This window comes from Molothrus aeneus, chromosome 5 (assembly GCF_037042795.1).
Source record: "Molothrus aeneus isolate 106 chromosome 5, BPBGC_Maene_1.0, whole genome shotgun sequence".
Taxonomy (NCBI): domain Eukaryota; kingdom Metazoa; phylum Chordata; class Aves; order Passeriformes; family Icteridae; genus Molothrus; species Molothrus aeneus.
Genome location: NC_089650.1, coordinates 64,640,657 through 64,663,308, shown reverse-complemented (window position 1 = coordinate 64,663,308; position 22,652 = coordinate 64,640,657). Strand labels below are relative to the sequence as shown.

The 22,652-nt window shown below is 41.3% G+C and overlaps 1 protein-coding gene across 10 annotated transcripts in view; it reads left to right on the top strand.

The window, feature by feature from the left end:
- Positions 1-22,652, top strand: part of CELF2 (CUGBP Elav-like family member 2) — a 550,570-nt gene that overhangs the window by 458,796 nt on the left and 69,122 nt on the right. For all 10 annotated transcript variants that reach the window (XM_066551028.1, XM_066551020.1, XM_066551021.1 and 7 more), the window contains 2 exons: positions 11,835-11,883; positions 20,416-20,550. In XM_066551028.1, the coding sequence (XP_066407125.1) occupies positions 11,835-11,883; positions 20,416-20,550 (184 nt within the window). The remainder of the gene's footprint in view (positions 1-11,834; positions 11,884-20,415; positions 20,551-22,652) is intronic.

Genomic DNA, 22,652 nt, shown 5'->3' with positions numbered 1-22,652 from the left:
GTGTCTGGAGGGCTCTGGGGTTGCTCAGGCAGACGCGTCCCTTGTCTGTTGTGACCCTGGTCATTTTGCAAAGAATGACATGGATTTATCCCAGTTTAGAAGTGGCCTGATAGCTGACAGCCCTCATTGTCTGCCACTTGTCTTCCTCCCTGTTGACAAGAGAGCCAAAAATAGAGGGTGTGACATGGGGAAAATTTCTTTTCTGCACCCATTCCTCCTTCCCTGTGCTTTCCTTGCCTTCTGCTATAGCTTCACTGACACTGCAGCAGCCCTCAGGCTGCATTAGCCCCTCTCAGAAAAAGTAGCATATGCAAAGAAACCAGGAGTTCAAGACTTCCCAGTAGCTCTAAATGCTATCTTTGGAGCAGGTAGGATGAAAGATGTAAGAGTTTTTAGCTCAGTTGGTTTTATCAGAGGACCTTCCTGGTAGTTCTCTGTGGCCTCCAGCTGTTCCACCTGAAGCCATCCCTGCAAAGAGATTTCCTTGACCTTTAGGTGAGTTGAACATAAAGATGTTGCTCACGGGGCACAGACAGAGAAAATTTCTAATTGAGTACAGTAGCAGTAAAAAATAAGTAAAAGAACACAAGTTTTCACATATTGATGCTTACAGACACTAAATGAAGCATTGTTGCTTTTTTTCCAAAGGAATCAAGGGGCCCAGTCTCTGGACACAGGCATTAAGGTTCATGCTTGGGATCAGATGCTGGTTTGGAGCTCTGCAGATGGGTGGAGGCAGGTTGATTTTGGCTTTACTCTTCCTAGCACTGTCCCTTTTACTAATGAAATCTTAATCACAGCTTAATCACACCACAGCCAGCTGGAACTGGACTCATTCTTCAAAAATACATGTTTCTGCTAATGTTGTCCATTTATTTTTTGTTTGTTTCACTTTCTAAAACACCTATTGACAGAAATATTCAAATGCATTAAAACTCCTGAAGGTTAGCATTATAAATATATAGTGCTTGTTTAGTTTGAATACAAACCACTTTCCTTACCCCAAAGAAAGCACTGGCAGAGAACATTAGCTACAGAGATGCTAAAAAATTAAAGAGAATGAGTTCATACGAAGGGTGGTTAAAAATAACATGGTTGCTCAACGTGACTCTTACTGGTGTTTGCAACTGTATGTATACACAACCAGACATTGATATTTTTGTGTGGACAGTGTGTGTTTGTGTGTCCTTGTGGCTGGAGACTTGTGGCAGTATTGTTCTGTTTTCATAGATGGATGGAATATCAAGCTATCTTTTTCATTCTCTCTCCACAGCCAGAATATTTTGCCAGGGCAGACTATTGGCATAACACTGAGAGTTTGGATGCTGATACTGGATAGTCGTGGAAAATTCCTGTAACTTCAGCTCATGGAGAGCTTAAATAGAATTTATGAGCCATATCCTCATTTGGCGTAAAATATTATGGCTCCTCTGGTTCAACAATAAAACTGTACTACTTACCCCAGCTGATCTCAGTCAGGAGAGCAGGATTTTTGACATCTTAATTCAAAACTTCTTGAAGTTTTCTTCAGCATTCTACCTGAATGCTTTGGCTATTCCCTGCAATATTTAGAGGCATGCATGTTGACAAGTAGTTTGGGGCTCACATCTGACCTTTGAAGAAATCTGGATCGGTCTGTGTCTGGTAACAGGAATTTGACTGCCTGTCTGCCTTCTGGGGAGGAGGGAATTGTGAATCAAGACATGTATTCTGGACTCAGAACTTCTCTGTACCTTTGCTAAATGAAAAGTGAAAATTGCAGCGGCCCCACATCATCAGGGCCAACTTTTTCTATATATTGTACCCTTTGCTCTAATTTAAAAGGTAGAATTTCAATAGATTTTATAATTTTGATGCTTTTGGGGCTTATTTTAGACTTACCTCAATCACACTTTTTAGCTATAAGATGTTCTTGCTGGTACATTGTAATGCAAATAGGAGAGCTTTCCAACAGAACTTTAAAAAAGCTTTACATTAAAAAAAATCCCATAGCCTAGAATTTGAGTTTTGTACAAAATAATAGACTCTAGTTTCTGTCAGAAGAGGAGCCCAAGAGCGTTGTTGAATCAAGGTGACCTTCCATGCTGCAGAAAGAACCAGGCAGAAGATCCACTTAGCAAATGAACAGAAAAATCTGTGATGTGAAACTGGGGGAGTGGCTGAGGCTGGTTTCACTCTTATTGAGTGAAAGTAAAAAATTAAGAAGATAAGTGGAGATGAGATAACACTGTGAAAGAAACAGAGGATCCCCTGACTATGCTTTCTTGCCTTTCTGAAATGTTGCTGTCGCTAGTCATTCCTTTTAAAGGGTTATCTCCTGAATTCCAGCTTGGCAAAGGTAGAGGATATTGATGAGCATAATCACATGGTGTTTTCCCAGAGCATAGTTCACAGAGAACAAGCAAGCACAGAACAAAGTCTTTAAATAAAACTCCTGCAAAACAAGCATTTTATATCCTGGTCACTTTGGCCTCGCTCAGAACCGAGCTTGTGTTGTGCATTACAAAAGCCCTTGCATGTTTTTAAAAACCTATGATTGAAACTGAATTTCTTCACAGTCATTGGTAGCCTGAAAGAAAAGTTATTTTTTTTAGGTTGGGGCTGGGTTTTTAGGGAGGAAGAAGGACAGGGTAGAGAATTGCTTTGTTTTCTTAACAAATATCTAAAAATTATCCTAGAAGTTGATGTGGAATCAGAGGGATTTATGTAGAAAGGGAGGGATTTCCTGTGGACCAGGCTTGAGCATTAGCACCCTAAAAGGGTGACCACAGACTGAGCTACTTGAATATTTTCATTTGGCAGCAGAAAAGGTCTTTTTTAAAATGGGGACTTCTTCTCTAACATTCACAGATTCTGCGAAGGGTAAAATTCCCTGAATATGCTCTCAGGAGTCTGTGCTCCCTAAGTGGGGAATCTGGGAGAAAAATGAAATCTGCCTTTGCAGACCACTCAAGAAAGAACATCTTTGCTTTGCTGCCTTCCCCTTTTAAGATGGTTGAGGGACCTCTGTCATTCCCATGGGAAGACTTTACGTAGAAGATGACTTAATAGGTAGCATGTTTTGGCTTTGCTCTGGCCCTGTTTTCCAAATCCTAATATGGGAGGAGGAGGTGTTCTTAGATTTGAAGGGAAAGTACTGCCTTTAATGTCTCAACCTCCTGTTGACTTCTGGAAACAAACGCCCAACTGGGGAGATGGAAGAAAGTACATCTTCAGAACACTTGAGTCATGTCCAGTGGGACACTGACTGGAAGGCTTGTGTCATGCTGGGAATTGAGTCCTGCCATCTTAGGTCATGCTGGCCAAATCCACCCAATGCACAACGAGGCTGCATTAGTTATGAGCTGACATCCCAAAGCCACAACAGCTTGGATAGCATTTGGTTCCTCCAGCAGCCCTGGATCACTGCTTCAGGTTCTTATGTCACCTCTCAAATAGGGTAGCCAGGGAGTAATATTGTAAAAATAACCCTGCTTGTGTGGAGTACACCTGCTAAATAATGCCTTACCTACACCTGATGATAAAATGACAAGATTTTGGCTTGATAGACTTGGCTTCAATCGTGGAATAACTCCAGGTGCATCACATGGAGCCTCTCTGCCTTTTTCCCACCTTCTTCCTTTATGCTGCAGAGGCCAGCAGCAGCGAGTACCTGGCAGGGGTGTTGGGAGAGGAATCAATTAGAGCGTGAGGAGCTCGGGCTCTGGTGCAGTGCGGACAGCTCAGCTCCCTCCCCCTGGATCCCTGTTCCAGGCCATGCCGAGCTTCCCTGCGTGGCGCTGGGCAAGGCGCCGCCGAGCCGCGCTCCGTTTTCCACCCACAAACCCGGGCAGAGGTTTTTGCCCCCTGCAATCACCTTGGATTTCAGGGCAATCCTTGGGAGGTAAAACCCAACCAATTAATGTCACAGGGAGACTTCAGTTATCTCCCCACCCCGTTGACACGCAAACTTCAATTGGCAAAATGTCAACAGAAGTTATTGCTGCTGCCGATGAGATGGATAGCTCTTGCTGTTAGAATAATATCTGATGTTTTGCTCAGATGTCTAATGGGTTTGCTTTTTAAGCATGGATGATGCAAAATATCCCCAAGGCATTATTCCCAACAAGTTATAGAATCCCACTTAATGTCTATTTTTAGGACTGAATAGGTTCTGTAAAGCCTCATTTGTTTGAAGAAAAGATAGTTAATAACTTTTCTTTCCATGTGATTTTGAAGAGACAATTTTTGGCCATACCTCCCCTTCTTTATCTCCACTTCATTTGGCTTGCCTATGCCTTGGAGTTGTTGCCATTAGTGTGGGAGGTAAGAAATTAAGGAATTAAATAAATGGAGGAGAACTGCTAAAAGAGCAACAGTAGCTGTTTGTACACTAGGAAGTGGTCACTTCTAAGATAGCCAACTTTTTAATTCCTATATGAGGGTACAGCATTTAAAAGAGACTGAGTTCTGCAGCCTAATTAGTAAATGTATGGGAGGAACAGCAGGATGTGGGGGTGATTGTGCAAGGGATCACTAGATGAAGAATTATTGATAATAATAATAATATTGATATTTTGTTATTATTTTAAAGCACAGCATTGTTTTTAGTCTCCCTAACTAATGTTTAATTTAACTTGAATTTAAACCACAGAGTGTAGTGGATTACAAATGACTGAGTTGGAAAGCTTCCAAAAGCCATTGAATTTCAGTGGTTTTAGTGCTCTCCGGTAAAACAATTTCTTTTAAGCAAGCTATATGCTTGTTTCTGTGCTCTAAATAGAAAATAATGATGTTATGCAATACCGCATGAACTATATTTGGCACCCACCAGCAATATTCATTTTCTCTTGCTTCTCTCTCTTCCTTCTTCCTTCCCTCCCTCTCCCTCTCTGTCTCTGCAAAAAAAGCATGTATATATGTCTGACAGTAATCTAGGAGGCCAAGTAACAGATCACATTCTTATACTACTAAAATTGTATGAATGCCTAACACAGCTTAAATCCCTTAAATTGGGATTTATGAAAGGATGACAGCAAACAATCTTCTAGCTATGCCATCTCTCAGGCAGTTACAGCAACTGCTTTACATTTATTTGTGAGAATCTAAGTGATAAATGCACGTTTTTCCTCCTTTTATCCGTGAATAAGCAACGGTGAATGACTTCAACCAATACTGGGAATCCAAAGCTCTGCCTGTGCTGGTGAAGCCAGCAGGAGCATGGTGCTGGTTAGCACTTCCCTGCCTGGTGTGTGGGCATATTTTGGGGGAATAACATGGGCTACTGTTCCCACTGGACAGTATGGACAAGGATATCCTGTTTGGAGTGGAAGGAGGAGTGTAGCTGTGCAAATGCAAGCTGTGCCACACCACTTATTTTAAGATCCAGAGAGCAGTCCTTTGCCTCTTTTATTCACTAGTATTTATTTGGCCTTGGAGATTATCCCCAGTTCCCAGAGAAGTTCCCAAAGCGCTAGCCAGATATTGACTGCGTAATTCAAGTTAGTTTGACCCTAGAGGAGTCATTCTAAACAGTTCTTTTTGATAGGAAAATACACCTCCTTCACTTCTGGGAAACTCATATTACTTGTGAGTCACAAGGGTTTAAAAAAGCAAAACCAGCTGGCAATAAAATGATGTGAGAAATGAGCATTCAAGAGCTCCTCTGAAAGATCCTATGGAAAAACTGGGGAGCTAAAAGTTGAAATGAGGGGTGGGGAGGGGGGTATAGAGGTATCTGCGTATAATAGTCCAGAAGAACAATGGTCTCTAAAGAACACTGAATATAATTTAATTCTCTGGTGCTTATGGAGTATTTTCTCTTCTTCCCCCAATCTTCTGGTAGGTCAATACATTCCCTCCTGACTTCCAGACTCAGCAGAGGCTCTCAGAAACCTGGTTGGCCTTGTTTTTCCTTGGACTACTGGTCTGATTAAACTGCACTCACTAATTGGATGAGAAGTTTGGAGAAAGCTTTGAATTAATTTCCAGACCAGAGTTAGGCAAAAAATATAATTTTTTCCCACTGGTTTCCTCTTTAGGTGCTTTTCTTCTGAGCCCTTAGCCTGTCTCTGCTGCTCCTTTTAATATTTTCTTCCTCTTTGGTTTTCCTATTGATCCCCAAAGTCTCAGAATTTATAATCCTTCACCCAAAAAGAAAATTAGGGTTTAATTAAGGTCTAATGTCTCTTCTTCTCTATCCCACATTCCCTCTTGACATTTTACAGTTCTGAGATGTAGAAAATACTGAAGTCCCATTTGGCTTCAACAGTGATTAATGCTAGCAAGAAGCAAGTCCCAGAGTGCTAGAAATGACAAGATACATGCAAGCTATCATCATTTAATCCTATTGCTTTTTGTTTGGTTTGGTTGTTACCAAAGTAACCTAAGTTCTTCAAATTTACCCTTTGCCTGGGGGGAGTTTAGCTCCATTTTGTGTGGTGTTTCTCTGTGATGTGGTCTGTGAGGGTGACAGGTAAGGGACAAACTGAGTTGGGTCATGGCTAGACACTTCTAGCCAGGGCCAGATGACAGGGAAGGGAGGAAGGGGACATGTCTGAAAAGGGATAACAGCTCTAGAAGTCTGCTGGTGGCTTTAAAAGATTATAGAAAGATAAATACAGGAGTGGTAAGGAGTGAGGACTCATGGATAACATTCTCCACACACAATTCCTTAACTCTGATGGTGAAAAGTCACATTCTGCTTAACATTAGAGGGCTTGCAGGATGTGGTCTTTGACTGCCATACTGAGCTGGGTGAAGGTGCAGGCAGGTCTGATGTGCATTCAGAGTCCTTTTTTGCCAAGAGGTTTTCCTTCCTCAAGGCATGAGAAGTAGCAGGGGCAAGGCATGTGCATCCACAGTGGCAGGAATGGATAATAAAAGCTGCTAACTGATGTAGTAATTATGTGTAAAGGTGCTTTTGCAATAGACCATAAAAAAAAAGAAAAGTTTCAGTCTAGGTGGCCAGAATTTCAGAGATGCTGAGGATATCCAAATTTCACAGACTCAACACAGCTGCAGCAAAATGAGCCCATCAGCTCCTTCATCTTCACTGAAAGGCATCTTCTGCTTTTAATCACCAAAGTCCTGTGTAAGACTGACATACTGATGTGTAACATCTTAAAGCAGCCAATACAGACCATTTCCAGTGCCAACTGCCTCCTCCTACAAACCTTGCTTCACTCACAGAAATTCCTGCTCGCAGGAAGTCTTTAGCCTACCCAGAATATCTGAATGCCCATTTCTCTTCAGAAAACTGATGGAAAGCAGGTGTCCAAAAGCCTTTCCAGCAAATATATTGACAGCTCTGAAATGTGATTTAAGCAGTTGCTGTTGATGCAGTGGTGACTTGGAATGTGCCAAGCCCATGCTCACCCATGCCTGGAGACATTCTTACCCGTTCACCCCTGACACCTCAGGCTTAAGATTACACCTGATTTGAAGCATCCCCTGACTAAACAAAACAAACCATGAGCTGATCTCCTTGTGCAACATGCAACCACACAATAGTAATCACAGCTAATGACTCTGCTAAATGCTAGACTGCACACACCTCCTTTTTTGGTGTTTGTTTTGTATACAGAAGGTAACATCGACTGAATAACGAGGATGCCAAGTTACAGATGGGGTTGTGGAATCGTATTTGACAGCCGATTAGAGTAATCTGACAGAAATGATGACTTAATCACCACGACAGACTCCAAATTCCCAGATAGAATTCCACCCAGGTTAATCTAATTTCCTTGCAATATTTTTGCCAGAAATAGACTCTTAGCCGGCTTGTTTTCTCCCATGCAGATGTCACATGGCTTTGACAAGAATGTAAATAGGTACTGCTATTTTTGTTGAAAAGATGACTTTGAGGCTCTAAAGCTGGAGAGGTGGCATGCCTTTGAGATGCATTGGGTTGCTTTGCTGTGTTTTTTTTTCTCTGATGACATGTTTACATACAGCAAGATGTACTCAGGAAAAAGAGGGGGGAAAAAAAGATGTAACTATTCCATTGTAATTCGAGGCCTTGGCGTGGTCCTGCTGCTGCCCTGGACACAGCCAGCAGCCAGATTCTCATTAATTTCAGGGGGATTTTCAGGGTTGCATGTTTGACAACTGTTTCTTTGCCTTTTTGATTCCCGTGGACTGCCTCAGCACCCCTGCTTGGGATGCGCCCAAGGAGAGGCAGTGACGTTCCTGGCCCCAGGCTTTGGGTGGCCTCTGTGACAGCACAAGCAGCAGTGAAGCCCCCAGGTTGCTGCCAGCACTGCCACAAGGCACTGGCAACCTTGGGCAACAGGCATTTGCTTGCTCTCAGCTGTAAAACAATGGTATGGTGTGTTCTGGGATGGACACAGAGCACCTGTAGGAAAGGCAGGTCATGCCCTTCTTGCTGCACAAGTGTGCTCAGTAGAACTCTGTAATACTGATGAGGAGAGGTTGCCCCTCACAGCCCATACCCCAGCCTGGGTTTGATATCCCCATGCACAGTGCTTGCCAGGGGAAGCTGGCCACGCTCAGAAAGAACTTGCCTGAGTGCTGTGTTGTTCTCTTTTACTGTGTGTGCTGAGCACGGGATGATGTTCAAGGTAATAAATTACTTGCTGAGGTTATTTTTCTTGTTCTTGCCTCTTTATTAATTGTAAGTGTGCATTCATAAATACTGTATTTTCATAAGCAAAGCTTTCTCCAGGAAAAGAAGGAAATGTTTCCTGTTGTTCTGTGTGACAACATGACATACTGAGAAATCACTTACCTTGAGATCCGTAAGTGATGTATAGTTACAATAACAGCTTCCTGATAAGACGGGAAATCCTTCATTTCTGTAGATGACATGATTCTAGTGAGTGGCATCTAATTTGAAACAGTTTTATATCATCTGTAATCTTTTGGAGGGCCTGGGAAAGCACAGCTATTTTATTGTTTTATAGCCTGCAGTTATACAAGGGAGATAGAAAATGTACAGATTATTTTGTCTTTTGCTCATTGTAGAGTGAAAGGATAGTACCTATTTAACTTTTGTCTCTGCCCCTTTAATTTTCTTATTCACTACACACTTCTTTGAGAGTCATTCTTTTCTTTTCTTTTCTTTTTTACACCTACCTTTAAATATTTTATGGGTAGAGAGCTTATAATATGTATTGTCACGGCAGTTGTCTCTAGAGGTCAGCAATGAGTTTAATAATGAGATGCGAACCAGTGACTCTGTAAAACCCATTTCAGGTTATAAATGGCATGTTTTATTGAATCTAGTGTTAAAGGTTGGTAACGTATCAATTGGTGATGGTCAGGGTTAAACAAGCTTCAACATGAGCCCTCTCATGTTAGGAAACTGTCAGTAAGGTATTTTTCCACTTTCCTCTTCACTGAAGCCAGGTTTGTGTATCACCTCCATTTTTTCTGGGGGTGTTCTGCAGTTTAAACTCTCCAGGCCTGAGCTGGATCTTTTATTGGTTTTAAGCACAATGGCATCACTCCCAAATTCAGCCTGATGGTGTGAAGAGGACCATGAGTTTTTAGCAGGAACTTTTGAAATCAAGTCAAAACCTATTTGAAGCATCATGTTAAATCTTGCCTCTTTGTTTGTGAATGTACCAGATTACTGAGTAAATGAACTTGGGGTAATGATGTGTGACTGAAGAGGATGACTTTGGATATGCAGTAAATGTGCTTATCAGGTGACACTGATCTTTATGTTGTGACCATGGGCTGCAAAAATAACTTCTTCACGTGAATTTGGTCTAAAGTTGGCTTCTCTGGTTTGGGCAGTTTGAAAAGTGAGAGGTTTTCTATGTTGTTAGAATAGCCTTTATTCAAAATATAACTCTTAGGGGCACATAAACACATTTGTAAAGAGCAATTGATTGATTCCCTGTCTACAAAAGGCCTGAAATTGGGCTGGGTTTTTCTCTTATATCCTGCATATTCCTGGATTTTCAATATTTGCCTTTCTTTCCTCTATTTTCTCACCACTCCATTGCTCCTCAGAGACCTCAGTAACCTGCAACAGCCTTGTGGTGCAAGTTACACCTTTTTTCTTCTTTCTGTTTTTGCTTGCTGAGTGGACATGCTGCCTCACATTCCCACAAATTTTAAGTCTCCTGCAGTGCCCAGTGTATTGTTGATGTCAGGTAATACCTTAAGCACTAAAGAAGACAGAGAACCATAGAAGTTCCCTTTTTTCTATAAAACTGATCTAATAAGAGTGGTAGCAGGCAAGTGCTGGCCTATTAAAGTCCATTTAGGAAACAAATGATTTAAAGAGAGCAGAATTGTTAAAACTGAAGAAAATTTATGCATCCTGACAACTACATCTACCTTGTGGCTTTGCCTTTCCTTAGGACACACTGGGGAGTTGTGCAAGCAGCACAGGGAACACATTGATTTGCAAGGCCAGGGAGCGTTCTGGACTTTGAATAAATCTAACAGAAACATTCACAGCAATATTTCATATTTTCTGAAGAATCCAGCAACTTTTTCCCTGGTGGTTAAGTTACTTCACCAAAAGCAATGCAGATGTGGGTTTCTGTGCAGCTTTGAAAGCATATTTGATATGAGGGCATGGATGTTCTTTACTGCTCAGCTGTTTTTGTTTCCCAGAGTTTGTCATAACAATCTTTTATTAGGAAAATGGAATTGCCTCTGACATTTTCAGGCAATACACAGCTGTGCTGCACTGAAAAATGATAGAAAAGTAGAAAAAGCATACATTTTTTCACCTGTTCACCTGAATTGGTAAGGAATTGCTGAGGAGAGAAAAGGCAGTGGCCCTGCTGCTGCTGGAAGGTTTGTGCAATCAAATCCCAGTAACTATGCAGAGTCCAAGAAAGAAAATAAAAATGGGGGGGTTTTTGCAGGCTTAAACATCTCCTACATTGAATCTCAATGTGAGGTCACTTCTGGAGGCTTTTGAGAAGCTGTAATAAAATTTCCCTGAGCACACCACAATGGCCACAGGGCTGGCTATCACCAATGTCCTGCAGAAAACTCTGATCATGAGGGAGCTCAACTGCTGTGGTGTTATTATTCCTGAAAGAACAAAACCAGCATTTGTAGGAATTTTATTGGAGCTATCAACAATTTAGTGTGGGAGCAGTATCATTTAGTAGGGAAAGCTGAGGACGCAGCAGCCCAAGTGTGCCAAGGTGGGATGTTCTGCAAGAACGCTGCAGACAGGAATTGGTTTCCTTTGCAGTAAGAGGGACATGGATGGAGGAAGAGGTTAAAAAGGAAAAAGGATTTAGAATTTTTATGGAAGCCAGAATTGTTATGTGTTGTGGTGGAAGCTTTATGAATGAATGTGTAATGGATTTCAAAACAAAAATATGAGATACTAAACAATTATAGGAAGCTATTTTAGGAATCAAGATCTCTTCTTTTTCAGTCCTAAAAGAATGAGCACAGTTTTTTTAATTACAAGCAAAGTTCATTTGTCAAACTCAACTCCTCTGGGAACATTTGAAATGCTTGCTAGTTCTTAAATTACTTGAAAATTACATCTTGGTTTTGGCAGTGGTTGAGCTCAAGAAAAAAAAGTTGGTAAAACAGAAACCAAGCATGCCATAAACTAATGAGGGCTGTAACTTTAGAGGTCTTCTGAAACTAGATACAGCAAATTAAAGATTTATATGAGTCCTATGGGCCCAATGATCTTTTTTTTTTTTAAACTTCCTCATTATAAAATACTCATTTACCATTTAATTTTTTCTTATAAGCATATAATACAGTGTTATTCTGAATTGATATAATTTCAACATGTTTAATATTAAATTGTGTCTCTTTTTAGCCCTTCATTAAAAACATCACTCTTGATTTTTTATGACTATCCAACCTGCCTTACTCTCTTTCATTTTTGTTTTTAGATGCATCATCCTATTCAGATGAAACCTGCAGATAGTGAAAAGTCAAATGGTATGTGTTCAATTTACTTTTACTTGATTGTATCTTTCTCTAAACTAAAGTAAGCACAACATTGTGACGATTTTTGCTTTACTCCTTTTGTGGTGAAAATAATAGGCAGTTTCCCTACACCTGACATGCTGGGAAGGTGTTGAGCTGCTCTGAACTCCCTTTTATCTTCTGCTTTAAAGAAGGAAGGAAATGTCCTCAAAAAAGGGTCTTCCTTGTACCTGCTGTATGTCATGACCTACCTCACTGCATACATCCTTCCCTTGGGTTCTTCTAACAGTGAGGTATTGTGGGATCACCTGAGATTGATAAGATGGAGATAAAATGTTGATGCTGAAAATTTAAAATAAAAGAAACAAAAAGGCATACCTGTGTTAACAAATTATGTAAGTACATGATCAGCCTTAAACATTTGCCAAAAGTACCTTTTTACACAATGATGCCATTCTGAATCTGAGCCAAATTTAGGTTTTAATCATATGCCTCATTATGGGCTGGGAAGCCCACTTTGGAGCTCTCTGTATACTTATTCCTCAAAACGATTGAAAAATGAATGCTATAAAGACAGTAATATCCATTTGGAATACTAGGGTACTGGCTAAGTGGATGTATATGACATGCAAAATAGATGGCAAGGTAAATCTATTAAACATGCCAGGTTTATATATTCAGGAAAATAAGATAATCGAATGGTAGTGCAACTTGGCAGCATGTGATTCTTTAAAAATATATACGTGTATATTTTGCCCCTTGATTTGTTCCTGTAATTTTCTAAAATATATGTTAAAGATATCATCTGCCTTCTTAGATTGCAAGAGCTTCATTTTCCCTTAAGGCCCACATAATCAGAGCTGGTTCCTCCAACAGGCATCTTTGCACCTCATTAATTAGTAATCAGGGCAGAAGCCGTGCACTTAGAGATCTACATACCTGCAAATGTAAATTATGATTGGGCTCTAAATCTCTCCGCAAGGCTTTTTTAAGGCTTCTTTTTTTTGCTAATTGTAGTGCATCCCTTTTTCAGGCTTCTCCAAGGATTATGAAGTTTAGAAGGAAATTAAAATTTCACATGATGCTAGGTTTCCCATTATGACAACTTTCCAATCCATGAGGATTCTCAAAGTCCAGCTCCTGGCCCTCCACAGGACAATCCCAAAAATCCCACCATGTTCTCGAAATGCTCCTTGACCTCTGTCAGTCTGGTGCTGTGACCACTGCTCTGGGGAGCTTGTTCCAGTGCCCAGACACCCTCTGGGTGAAGAATATTTTCCCAAAGATTTTTAGCAGTAGTTTCTTGCTGTCTTTGAGTGCTCAGAATAGAGGCACCTGGCCAAGGCACCTGGATGGGCAGAAGGACTGAAGTTTTCAGGCCCCACTGTGGTCAAGGAGAGCGTTGCTGTTGGAATCCAGACTCCAGTCCCTAGTATTTACTGCTAGCAGTGGGCACAATTATCCCTTAGGCACAGGAACGCTGGCCTGAACTAAGTATGGCCTCCATGGATTCTTCTTTCAAAGACAAATTTCACCTCAATTTCCTTGGCAAATTAGAAAAATAAGAGGCAATGGGCCAAAATTGACTCCCAGTGAGTTACTTGTTCGTTGCCTGAAGTGTTTCTTTCTAAAGGAGATTGAACATATTGGAAAAACACTGTGGGGAATTGTGCAAATTCTGTCCTTCTCTGCAAGTACTGCCTGCTTGGAAAGCAGGGTAGGTTGGCTCCTGGCTGCTGCTGTTAGTCTAGGGTTATCTGCATGAAACTCCTGTTTGCACTGTGGGAATACTCTCTTATTTTCTGGCATCTATTCCAAGCATAAAAATTACTAGGGCTTGAGTTTTTCACTTTTTTTTTTCCTTGCCTTTCTTTGTATTTTTGGGGAAAAAACAAATTGTCAGTTCAGGGGTTCCAACTGTCAAATTAAACACTTTTTAAAATTTAGATTCCTGAAGGGTGTGGGAACTTTTGATAGGCATGTTCAAGGGGTGGTGAACTATTTTTATTTTTTTTTAATCAACTGGAGAAGCAAAAGGCAAACTAATACCTGGTGATGATAATAATGGTACAATGATGATAATAATGGTACAGCTCCTCAGAAAGGCAGGGCGTAGGCATGGGGTTCTGGAGTGGGTGACAGTTTGCCAGCAGCTGGGAGATCAAGAAAGAGAAAAAAACAACAGCGCGAGGGATGTGGAGGTTTGTTTGGCACATGTTTCCCATATGCTCCAGGCTATCCATCTGAGGAGGTATATTATCCATTCCAACAGCAAACTGTACCTCTTCAACCAGATTGGTAAATTCAAAGGGGAAAAGAAAAAAGACATGCCAAGGCATCTTGGTTTTCATGATCCGTGCTGGTTGAGCTTTTGAGGAATGCTCAAGTCTCTGATTTCTGAGTCATGGGAGGATCCCAGTGGATTTTATGGGTAAAGTGGTGTTTCTCAGATTGCAAAGAGGTTTAAGAAATTTTCTTGGTCAAAAATTTTTTATGGAAAGACGTGTAGGACAAGTTGAACACACTACAATTCTTCTGAGCTTGTACATGTTTGTGAATTGATAGACCTGTTCAAGTTCCATAGGGAGGAAGGACAGGTCCTCTCATTCAGTTTACAGAGGTTTTCAAAGAACAATATTTTCTGTGTGATTAAATGCCCCCTCCCCATATTGAGTCCCTTGTGAAAAAGCTTTGAATGACCATCCAAGCCAGCGCCTCCCAGGATGAAATGCTCCTCCCTTTCCATCACTGTTCCTGCCCGTAGATATCTGGGTCACCTGAGGAATCTGTCCCTTGACATCAGAGGCCAAGCTCACCTCATGGAAACTGGGAGATGGGTATGGAAGGGACAGCTCCAGCACAGCTGGACCAGGCTGCTCAGAGCCCCCTCCAACCTGGCCATGAACACTTCCAGGGCTGGGGCATCCACAGCTCCTCTGGGCAACCCATTCCAGTGGCTCATTCCCTGCCTACAATGTGTCTAAGTCATTTCTCTGCTCATGCAGATGAAGCAAATCTTGATCTCTTCCACCAAGTTTTTAGCACCTAGAGTTGATGGGGCAAGACTTGCCCTCAGATTTAATTAATTTGTCTACCCAGAGGGATTCTGAAAAGCTTCTTAACTCTTGAAAAATTTAACATCTCTTGAAGATTTGCAGATGATGAATTTTGTAGTGTGTCCTTGTCTGATCACCTTTGTGCAGGTTGTTTTAACCTGTCTAGAAAGTTTTGGTTAAGGATTTTCTGCCAAAGAAGCATGTTTTACTTTGAAGGCTCCACCATTACTAGATTCATCCCTCACAGTATTTATCCTTTTAAGGACATTTCCCCTTTTTCAAACAAAGGGGGTTCCTCCAGTCTAATGCTGAAAAATTTACAAACACCTGCTTGACTCTAAGTTGTCTATGGCAATTAACATCCTACAATTTGCAAATGCCTAAATGTCTTGAATCTGGATTTGAACACAGTCAATACTTTCAGGCACATATCCTGCAGACAGCATGCTCTTAAATGGATCAAAGCATCACTGCTTCAGGGAAAACGACAAAATTCTCCATTTAAAAAATAAAGGAGGGAGGAGGGTAGCTGAGTAATCTTAAAATTTATTTTTATTGATTTCTTTAGTGGAAAATATAAAAAATAATTTTGAAATTCTATGTGGCACAACTTTGCCGAATTGGAGGTAGTAATTAGATGCCATATGTTAGCACTAACACATAGAAAAGTTGATAATTAATGCAGGCAGCTCCGGATTCAGGTGTGACTTTGACAGATTGTATGCAAGGGGTTTTCACAGGCTTACAGTTAGGGATAAAAAGTCTAATTTCACCTTTTCCCTTCTATATGGGAGTAAAAAACCAAAACCAAACCAAAAAAACCCCAAAACCTCCACACCATTTATTCATAATTAACTATTTATCTAGTTGCTCAAAAGAAAAGGCATCTTCTGGGGAGAAAATGCACTCTTTATCTGACTGGACTCCTCAGAAATGTACAATAAAGGGTTATAATTTTGATCTTTCAGAATTTTGGGGGTTTGGAAGAGTGAAAATAAAAGTTATGTTGAATCTTCAGGGAGATTTCCCACAATTATTACAGGGTTTAATTCTTTTGTAGCATTCAGAAAATAATCTCTACTCCTTTATCCTCCTGGGTTAGCACAAGCAATTTAATACAGCCTGCAAGAAATGCTCATTACTGAAGCGAATTGAGTAAAGCTAAAAAATTAGACCCTTCAGGATGTTATTCTGCAAGCTGGATGTAGTGCTGTCAGAAGACAGGAGGCTCAGTTTGAAAAGTTCCCCTCCCAGCAGAGACAGATTTCATCTCAGATAACCTTTGATGGCTAAGGCAGAGTTCTGGGTTCAAACACGATGCCCAGGCACGTGTGCTAGTGATGGCAGTGCTAGCCTTGATGGGGTTAAAAGAGCAACTCTGCTCATTTGAAAACAGGTGTCTGTACCTCTCCAAGCAGTGCTCCTGCATTCTGGCAAACCCCAGCCCAAATCCAGCAGGCTCAGCACTGGATGTGTCACTTGAACTGCCCTGGCAGCACAGCCAGCCTGCATTTGTAATGTGTTGAGATGGATTAAAGGTGAACCCCATAATGTGTTAATCAAGAAACTGTGTGGTTTCACACTTTCCTTCCTATAAATAGAACTTCAGGCCTTGTTTACTGTGACCTTCTGGCTCCTTCTGCTCCATCAAGGAGGGGCACTCAGCCACCCCATCCTACCTGCTGCTTCCAAACAGTTGCATCTCCTTCATTCCCCCAGAGTGGTGTAAAATAGTCAGAAAGTTCAGCTAAGTCCATAAGGGGGGGTTCAGAAATAATGATGTCAAATGCAGGCTAAAAAAGTTTTGATTTTTCTGGATTTTGAATTGTTGAAACCTACCCCAAGGGTGGGAGAGAGAATTATCAAGCATCAGTGAAATGCTTTTGAGATATGTGTACATGTGCTGGCCCTTGCACACTGTTATCCTTCCCCCAGCCTTTTGCTTTGCCTGCTCTCATTGCCCAAAGCACTGGCAGCTCCCAAGCTTTGTCCAGCCCCTCAGAGCTCACTCATTCCTGATGTCCCTGCAGCTGGAGCTCAGGACATCTACATGTTGTCATGATGCCCAAGATCTGGGAGTTGGCTGGAAGGTAACAGCATCTGTCAATGCACTCAGTCAATGTAAAAAAAAAATCTGTAATCTACTCTCAGTAGCAGGGGAGAGACTTCCATGACAAAGGGAGAAATGCCTTGTCATGCACCTTGCCACCTTGCTGGGAGAGGTGGGACCTGTCACTCTTTGAAGGAGCTGATCTCTTGGCATTGCCAACAACCAGTTGAGCTGAGGCCAAACCTGTAGGTCACTGAAGTTAGGCCAGATGGGTTTAGGCTGCCATGCTTCCCCTAAGCAGGAGCACCTGTCCCAGCCTCAGTGCTTATCTGGGTCAGGTGTGTTTAATCCTTATTGTACAGTCCATGGGAGAAATCCAAAACACACAGGAAAATCCACAGGCTTGGCAGATCCAAAGGGAAGGTTGCTCACCTCTAAAAGCATTTGACCCACACTTCTTGCACTCTGTTGTCTGATTCTCACACCTTGCCTGTGTGGCTGGTAAGAATTCATTTTAGAAAGAAAGAAGTGGCTGACCAAAAATGCAGAAATAACTCTTGAAAATTAGTCTTATTGAGGTGGAAAAGTGTTCCTTTCTCTGTGTGGGAAAAACTCTTTCAGCCTAATAATATCAGATGTTCTATCAGATGGAGTGAAAACATGTCATTTTGATCTTGACAATTGTCACTTTAAATGTTTTTTATGCTGGACCTCTAGCCAGAAAAAGAATAGCAATTTTCTTAAGCTTCAACACTGATCAGCACTGACTAATGGCACTGAATGCAGAGCACGTCATCATATCAATATGTTTTCTGTACTCTGAGCATTGTTCATGAAATCTGCATTTTTAAGATGTACAGTACACAGGAGCTGGATGTTTAATTTACTATAAAATCACCCTCAAGCTGCAAACCTGCAAATCATGTTAGTTAAATGGCATATTTATAGGTTTACTACCAAAACCAAAAGAGGCCGATGGGGAGTTTGTCGCCTGCTACTCTTTGGAAAATTAAAACAAAGCCTTCTGTTCACATCTCATTTCTTTTGAGTCTCCATGTGAATCTCTTTGGTTTGAGGCTTTGTCCTGGCACCGAAGCAGGACCCAAGGGACCTCCTTTGGGATGCTGTGGCAGGCATTTGTCCAACTTAGCCAGCAGCTATTTTTAAAAGAGAGTTGGAGCCTAGCCACCCTTAAGGTAGACCTGAACACTATTTCAAGCCTAAGATCAAATTTAAACTGGTTGGTACTGGCTGACACAGAGACACAAAATAAGAGGTTCATAACACTGAGCAGAAGGCAATGCTTGGAAATGTGCTTGGCACCAAGGCTTCACCCAGCCTCACCTCAGTCTGTGGTGTGGAGAAATCCAGGCCTGGCAGCCCAGCTGGGTCCCTTGTCTCAAAATCTTTCCTGCACTATGGCCATAGTCTGTGGCTGTTGTTGAGGGGACAGGCTGCCAGGGAACTTCCTCAAAGAGATTGCTCAAGGCAATATAGGAATTGTCGGCAGCCAGGTTACAGGTATCCTTCCACCAGCAGAAGCGTCTGCCTGTACTCCTCTTGTCGCTGTGAGCAAGGTAATTCAGCTTTCCCACCCTTAAAATAATATTTAGCAGCATCAAGGTCAGCTATATATTATGAATGAGATGTAAAGCTTCATAATAAGACACACACACACAGACACACACACACACACGAACATATATATGTATATCTCAACTTGCAGGTCTTATTTGCAATCACGCATATTCAGCTCCTGATCTGTGTATAACTGGCTCATCCCATGCATTCAGCATTTCTTAACCCTTTCTGGAGGGTTCACCTGCGTGTGGAACCTCAATATAAAGTGTGAATGAAAATGTTCAGTCTTGAGGAATCTCTGCTGAAGAAAACATCTTCCCCTGGGTGTTAAATTCACACCAATTTTCTTGCAAGCTTGTAGAGTGAGAAGCTGGGATTGCAGGGGCTGGTCTCTGTTTTGGGCTCTGAAAAATGCATGGGTTTGGTGCTTGCTTATATAAAAGCTACAAATACTTTTTAAAGTCAGCGATTTAAGGAGAAAATTACTTCAAATGCTTCTTGTGATCAATAAACATGAACCTCTTCCTGTTATTCTTGAAATTATTAAATGCACTGAAAATGTTGAAGTATAACAGAAATAAAATCCTAGAAAAAATGAATGCAGTTCCTTCTTCCTCAGCTGCAATTTTTTCCATATGACAAACTCGTACTAATACAGGAGACAGAGTTAGAGAGCAAGGGAGGATTCTTTTTTTTTATTGTAAGCCCAGAAATGAAAATACTTCATTACAAAAATAATTTGCACAATAATAGAAATAAGTAAGTGCACTGCAGACTCTCTGGAGTAAAGCTTTCCTTCCCTCTTTGCTTCCCCACAAACCCTGACAGTCTGCTCATTAACAAGGAATTGGATTTACATGCCATTTCTAGAGAAGAAGAAAGCACTGGTGTACGTACTGTATAATAAGCACTTAGATTTTTGGTTTAATATAGATGAGTGGGTGCCTCAACATTTTTAAGTTTTTCCAGAGTGGATTAAGTTTTGATGACCTCTTTCATTTTTGACAAGAGTCCCCAGCATTAGACCTGTAAATTTGGGTTTGATTAATAGGACTGTGTGCATCCTGCTGCAGCAGTCCAGCTTGTGCTGGTGTTGGTGACAGTGCAGGCAGAAAATACTCTACCAATAATTCAGGTAAAGCATGCTTCTCATGGTGGTTTTTTGCAAACTCAGCATCATTACGCATCAGAAGGTGTTCAGGTGATGTCCTGAAATATGTCTTGTGTCCTCCTGAAGGGCAGAGGGCTGTGGCACTGAAAAAAAAAACAAAAGAGCAGAAAAATTTAATGCATTCTTTTTCCAGAGCAGTCATTGCACATCTGCCTTTCCAGTGCCGTGCATTAAGTTGGCTGAAATTGAAAGCTCAGATAGGAGCTGCTCTCAAAACAATTCTCAGGAATATTTTTCATTAGCTTATATCATTATGTGCACAATCCCTTCTTCACCCTCACCCCATCATGATTTCTTTCACACATGAGGGGGATGAGGGAATTTATCTGAATTAGAATCTATGCAAAGATATCTTTAAAAGTGTCTGTAAGGGAGGATACTTTCCTTTTAGAAGCCGTGAAGGGGAGGTGTATGCAGAGTGACTAAGACAGCCAATTAATATGTTATATAAACAGCAGGCACCACTAAAAAGAAGGAGAGAGAGAGAGAGAGAGAAAAATGAGATATTTGGGGTGGGGAAGGAAGGGGGAAGGGAGGTTGTAAGTATAAAGTGTTTGCCTTAGGACTTGTCTTCAGTTACAGAGCCAGACTCACATGACTGGAGCTTGGTTTGATGTGGTAATGAAGCATTGATCACAGCAAAAAGATGAAATGGCCTTTGCTCATTCATTATTTTTATCTTCTAGCTGTGGAAGACAGAAAATTGTTCATAGGAATGGTTTCGAAGAAGTGTAATGAGAATGATATCAGGGTGATGTTTTCTCCGTTCGGCCAGATAGAAGAATGCCGAATCCTTCGGGGACCAGATGGGCTGAGCCGAGGTGAGTGTGCAGCCTGTAAAGTCTCTTTCCTTAAGTGCTAATTGGGAGCTTTATGTCACAGCCAAGGTAGGCAGAGCTGCTGTCTGCAGCGAGAGGTTACTCTGTAATACATCCCACGTGATGAAGGTATCCACATGAACTTTTCACAGTGACTGAAATTATCACCTTTTATTTCCAGTGTCAGAAAGGTCTCGGTGCCAACATATTAACTTGTGTTATCACCTGTTTGTCAGCTGGAAAGGTTCCTTTGCACCCTGAGAAAACACCCTCAGTTTTCTGCTCTCACAAAATCAAAGTTGCTCCCCTGACCCCATTTCTGCTTTGTAGCACAAGGCCAAAAAAAAAAAAAAACCAACCAAAAGGACAGGACTGTAAATGACTGCTTGAGGGCATGAAGGGTGATGGGAACAGGCCCTCATTGTAGCACTATCTCCTCCATTCCTGTGTTTTCTGTAACTCTATGCAAAACATAGGTCTGCTGTAAGTGAGAAACAAAGAGGTTACCCTGGACCTGAGAGCTTTGCCTGGACAAAAGTTTGTAAAGAGAGTTTTTAAATCTTGCGCCTCTACCACAACCCAAAAACCAGGGCAGAGGTGTTAAGCATCACCATCAAGAGTGGTCAAGTGGCCAACCTGAACTTGGAAATGAAATGCTGCACAGATTTCAATAACCAGTGATCTCTTTTGAGTGCAAAAGTACCTTTTAGGGAAAGGCCTTCTGAAAACCTATTGAAAAGAAAGATAAATGTATATTGATGATACAGACTGCATCTTAACTCCATGGTATGTGGACCTGAACTTATTCTCAGAGCATGAACCTTCTCAAAACATCAGTGCCAGGGGTTCCTGAGTAGAAAAGGAAATAAGGATAGTCCCATCTCTCAGTGCAGTATTATGCTGTTGTAACCTGCCACAGCCATTTAATGGCACAGGGAGTAAAGTAATTTTAATTGTGGAGCTGTGAAAAACATCACATCCATAGGAAAAACAAATACATAGAAAGTACACAGTTTATGCATTTTATTACATTTTCAAAAGGCACAGAAAAAGGTGATATGTATATCTATTACCACTTTGCATATAGATATGAGTATAGATTTAGATTTGTTTTTTCTTTACTTTTGGATCTACTTGTTTCTAGTAGGCAATAGGATCCACAAAATTTTGTGCAATAATTTGTGCATGTGGGTTTCCAGTTTCTATAAAACACCTATAAATTTCAGCAATGGAAGTGCAGGTATTCCTATATATCATGGCACTGCTTGGAAGCACGTACTGTACTACTTCTGAACAATAAGGAATTATTGAAAAGCCACTCTTACAATAAATAGGGAGCCCCAAGGAAATTATGCACTTACATTTATGCTTTGTGATCCCCAAATTTTTGGGGCTTGGATGCAGCAGTCCCTTCAGGCAATTATGGCTTTTGCCCTGGGGAAGATTAGGGCACAGGACAAAAATTGGTTTAATCAATAGCTCAATAAGGAATGTTTACTGATGGAGTAGCGTGTTGCCATTATCTTTCTAGACCCAACACTGAGGCAAAATAAGTATTTCTGATTTTCACTGATTTCATTGTGTGAGCAGCACAAGGAAGGGATGACAGAAGACACAAGTGGGAAAGGAGCTAATTAACTGCTGAAATAACAAGATCTGCGCATCAGATGTTTTGAGCCCCAAAAAAAGATTTAATTGACTTGTCAGCATCACCCAACAAAGAAATGGATCTTTCCTGGGATCCATAAAAATCCCACTGCATACTTGCTTTAATTCAACAGACTCAGTATAGTAGGAGCATAGAAAAGCTAATTATGAAATCCAGCAGAGTAAGTGAGGTTGGTGGGGTGGTTTTGTTCTGCTGTGAACAGCAATCTCACAACAATCAGGAGCTGAAATTCCTAAGCCACGTCTCCAATGTATCAGGCAGGGCAGTGCTGTGTGCTGGCCAGCACAGCTGTACAGTTAAAGTGCTGTTCTCTCCTGCTGGAGGCTGAAGATCTCAGTCCAGGTAGGTCACACACCAGTGAGCACAGCAGAGCTGCATCCTCTGTGCCGCTCGGGTTCATTTCGGTCACAATCACGACTGATATTCTATCATGCCC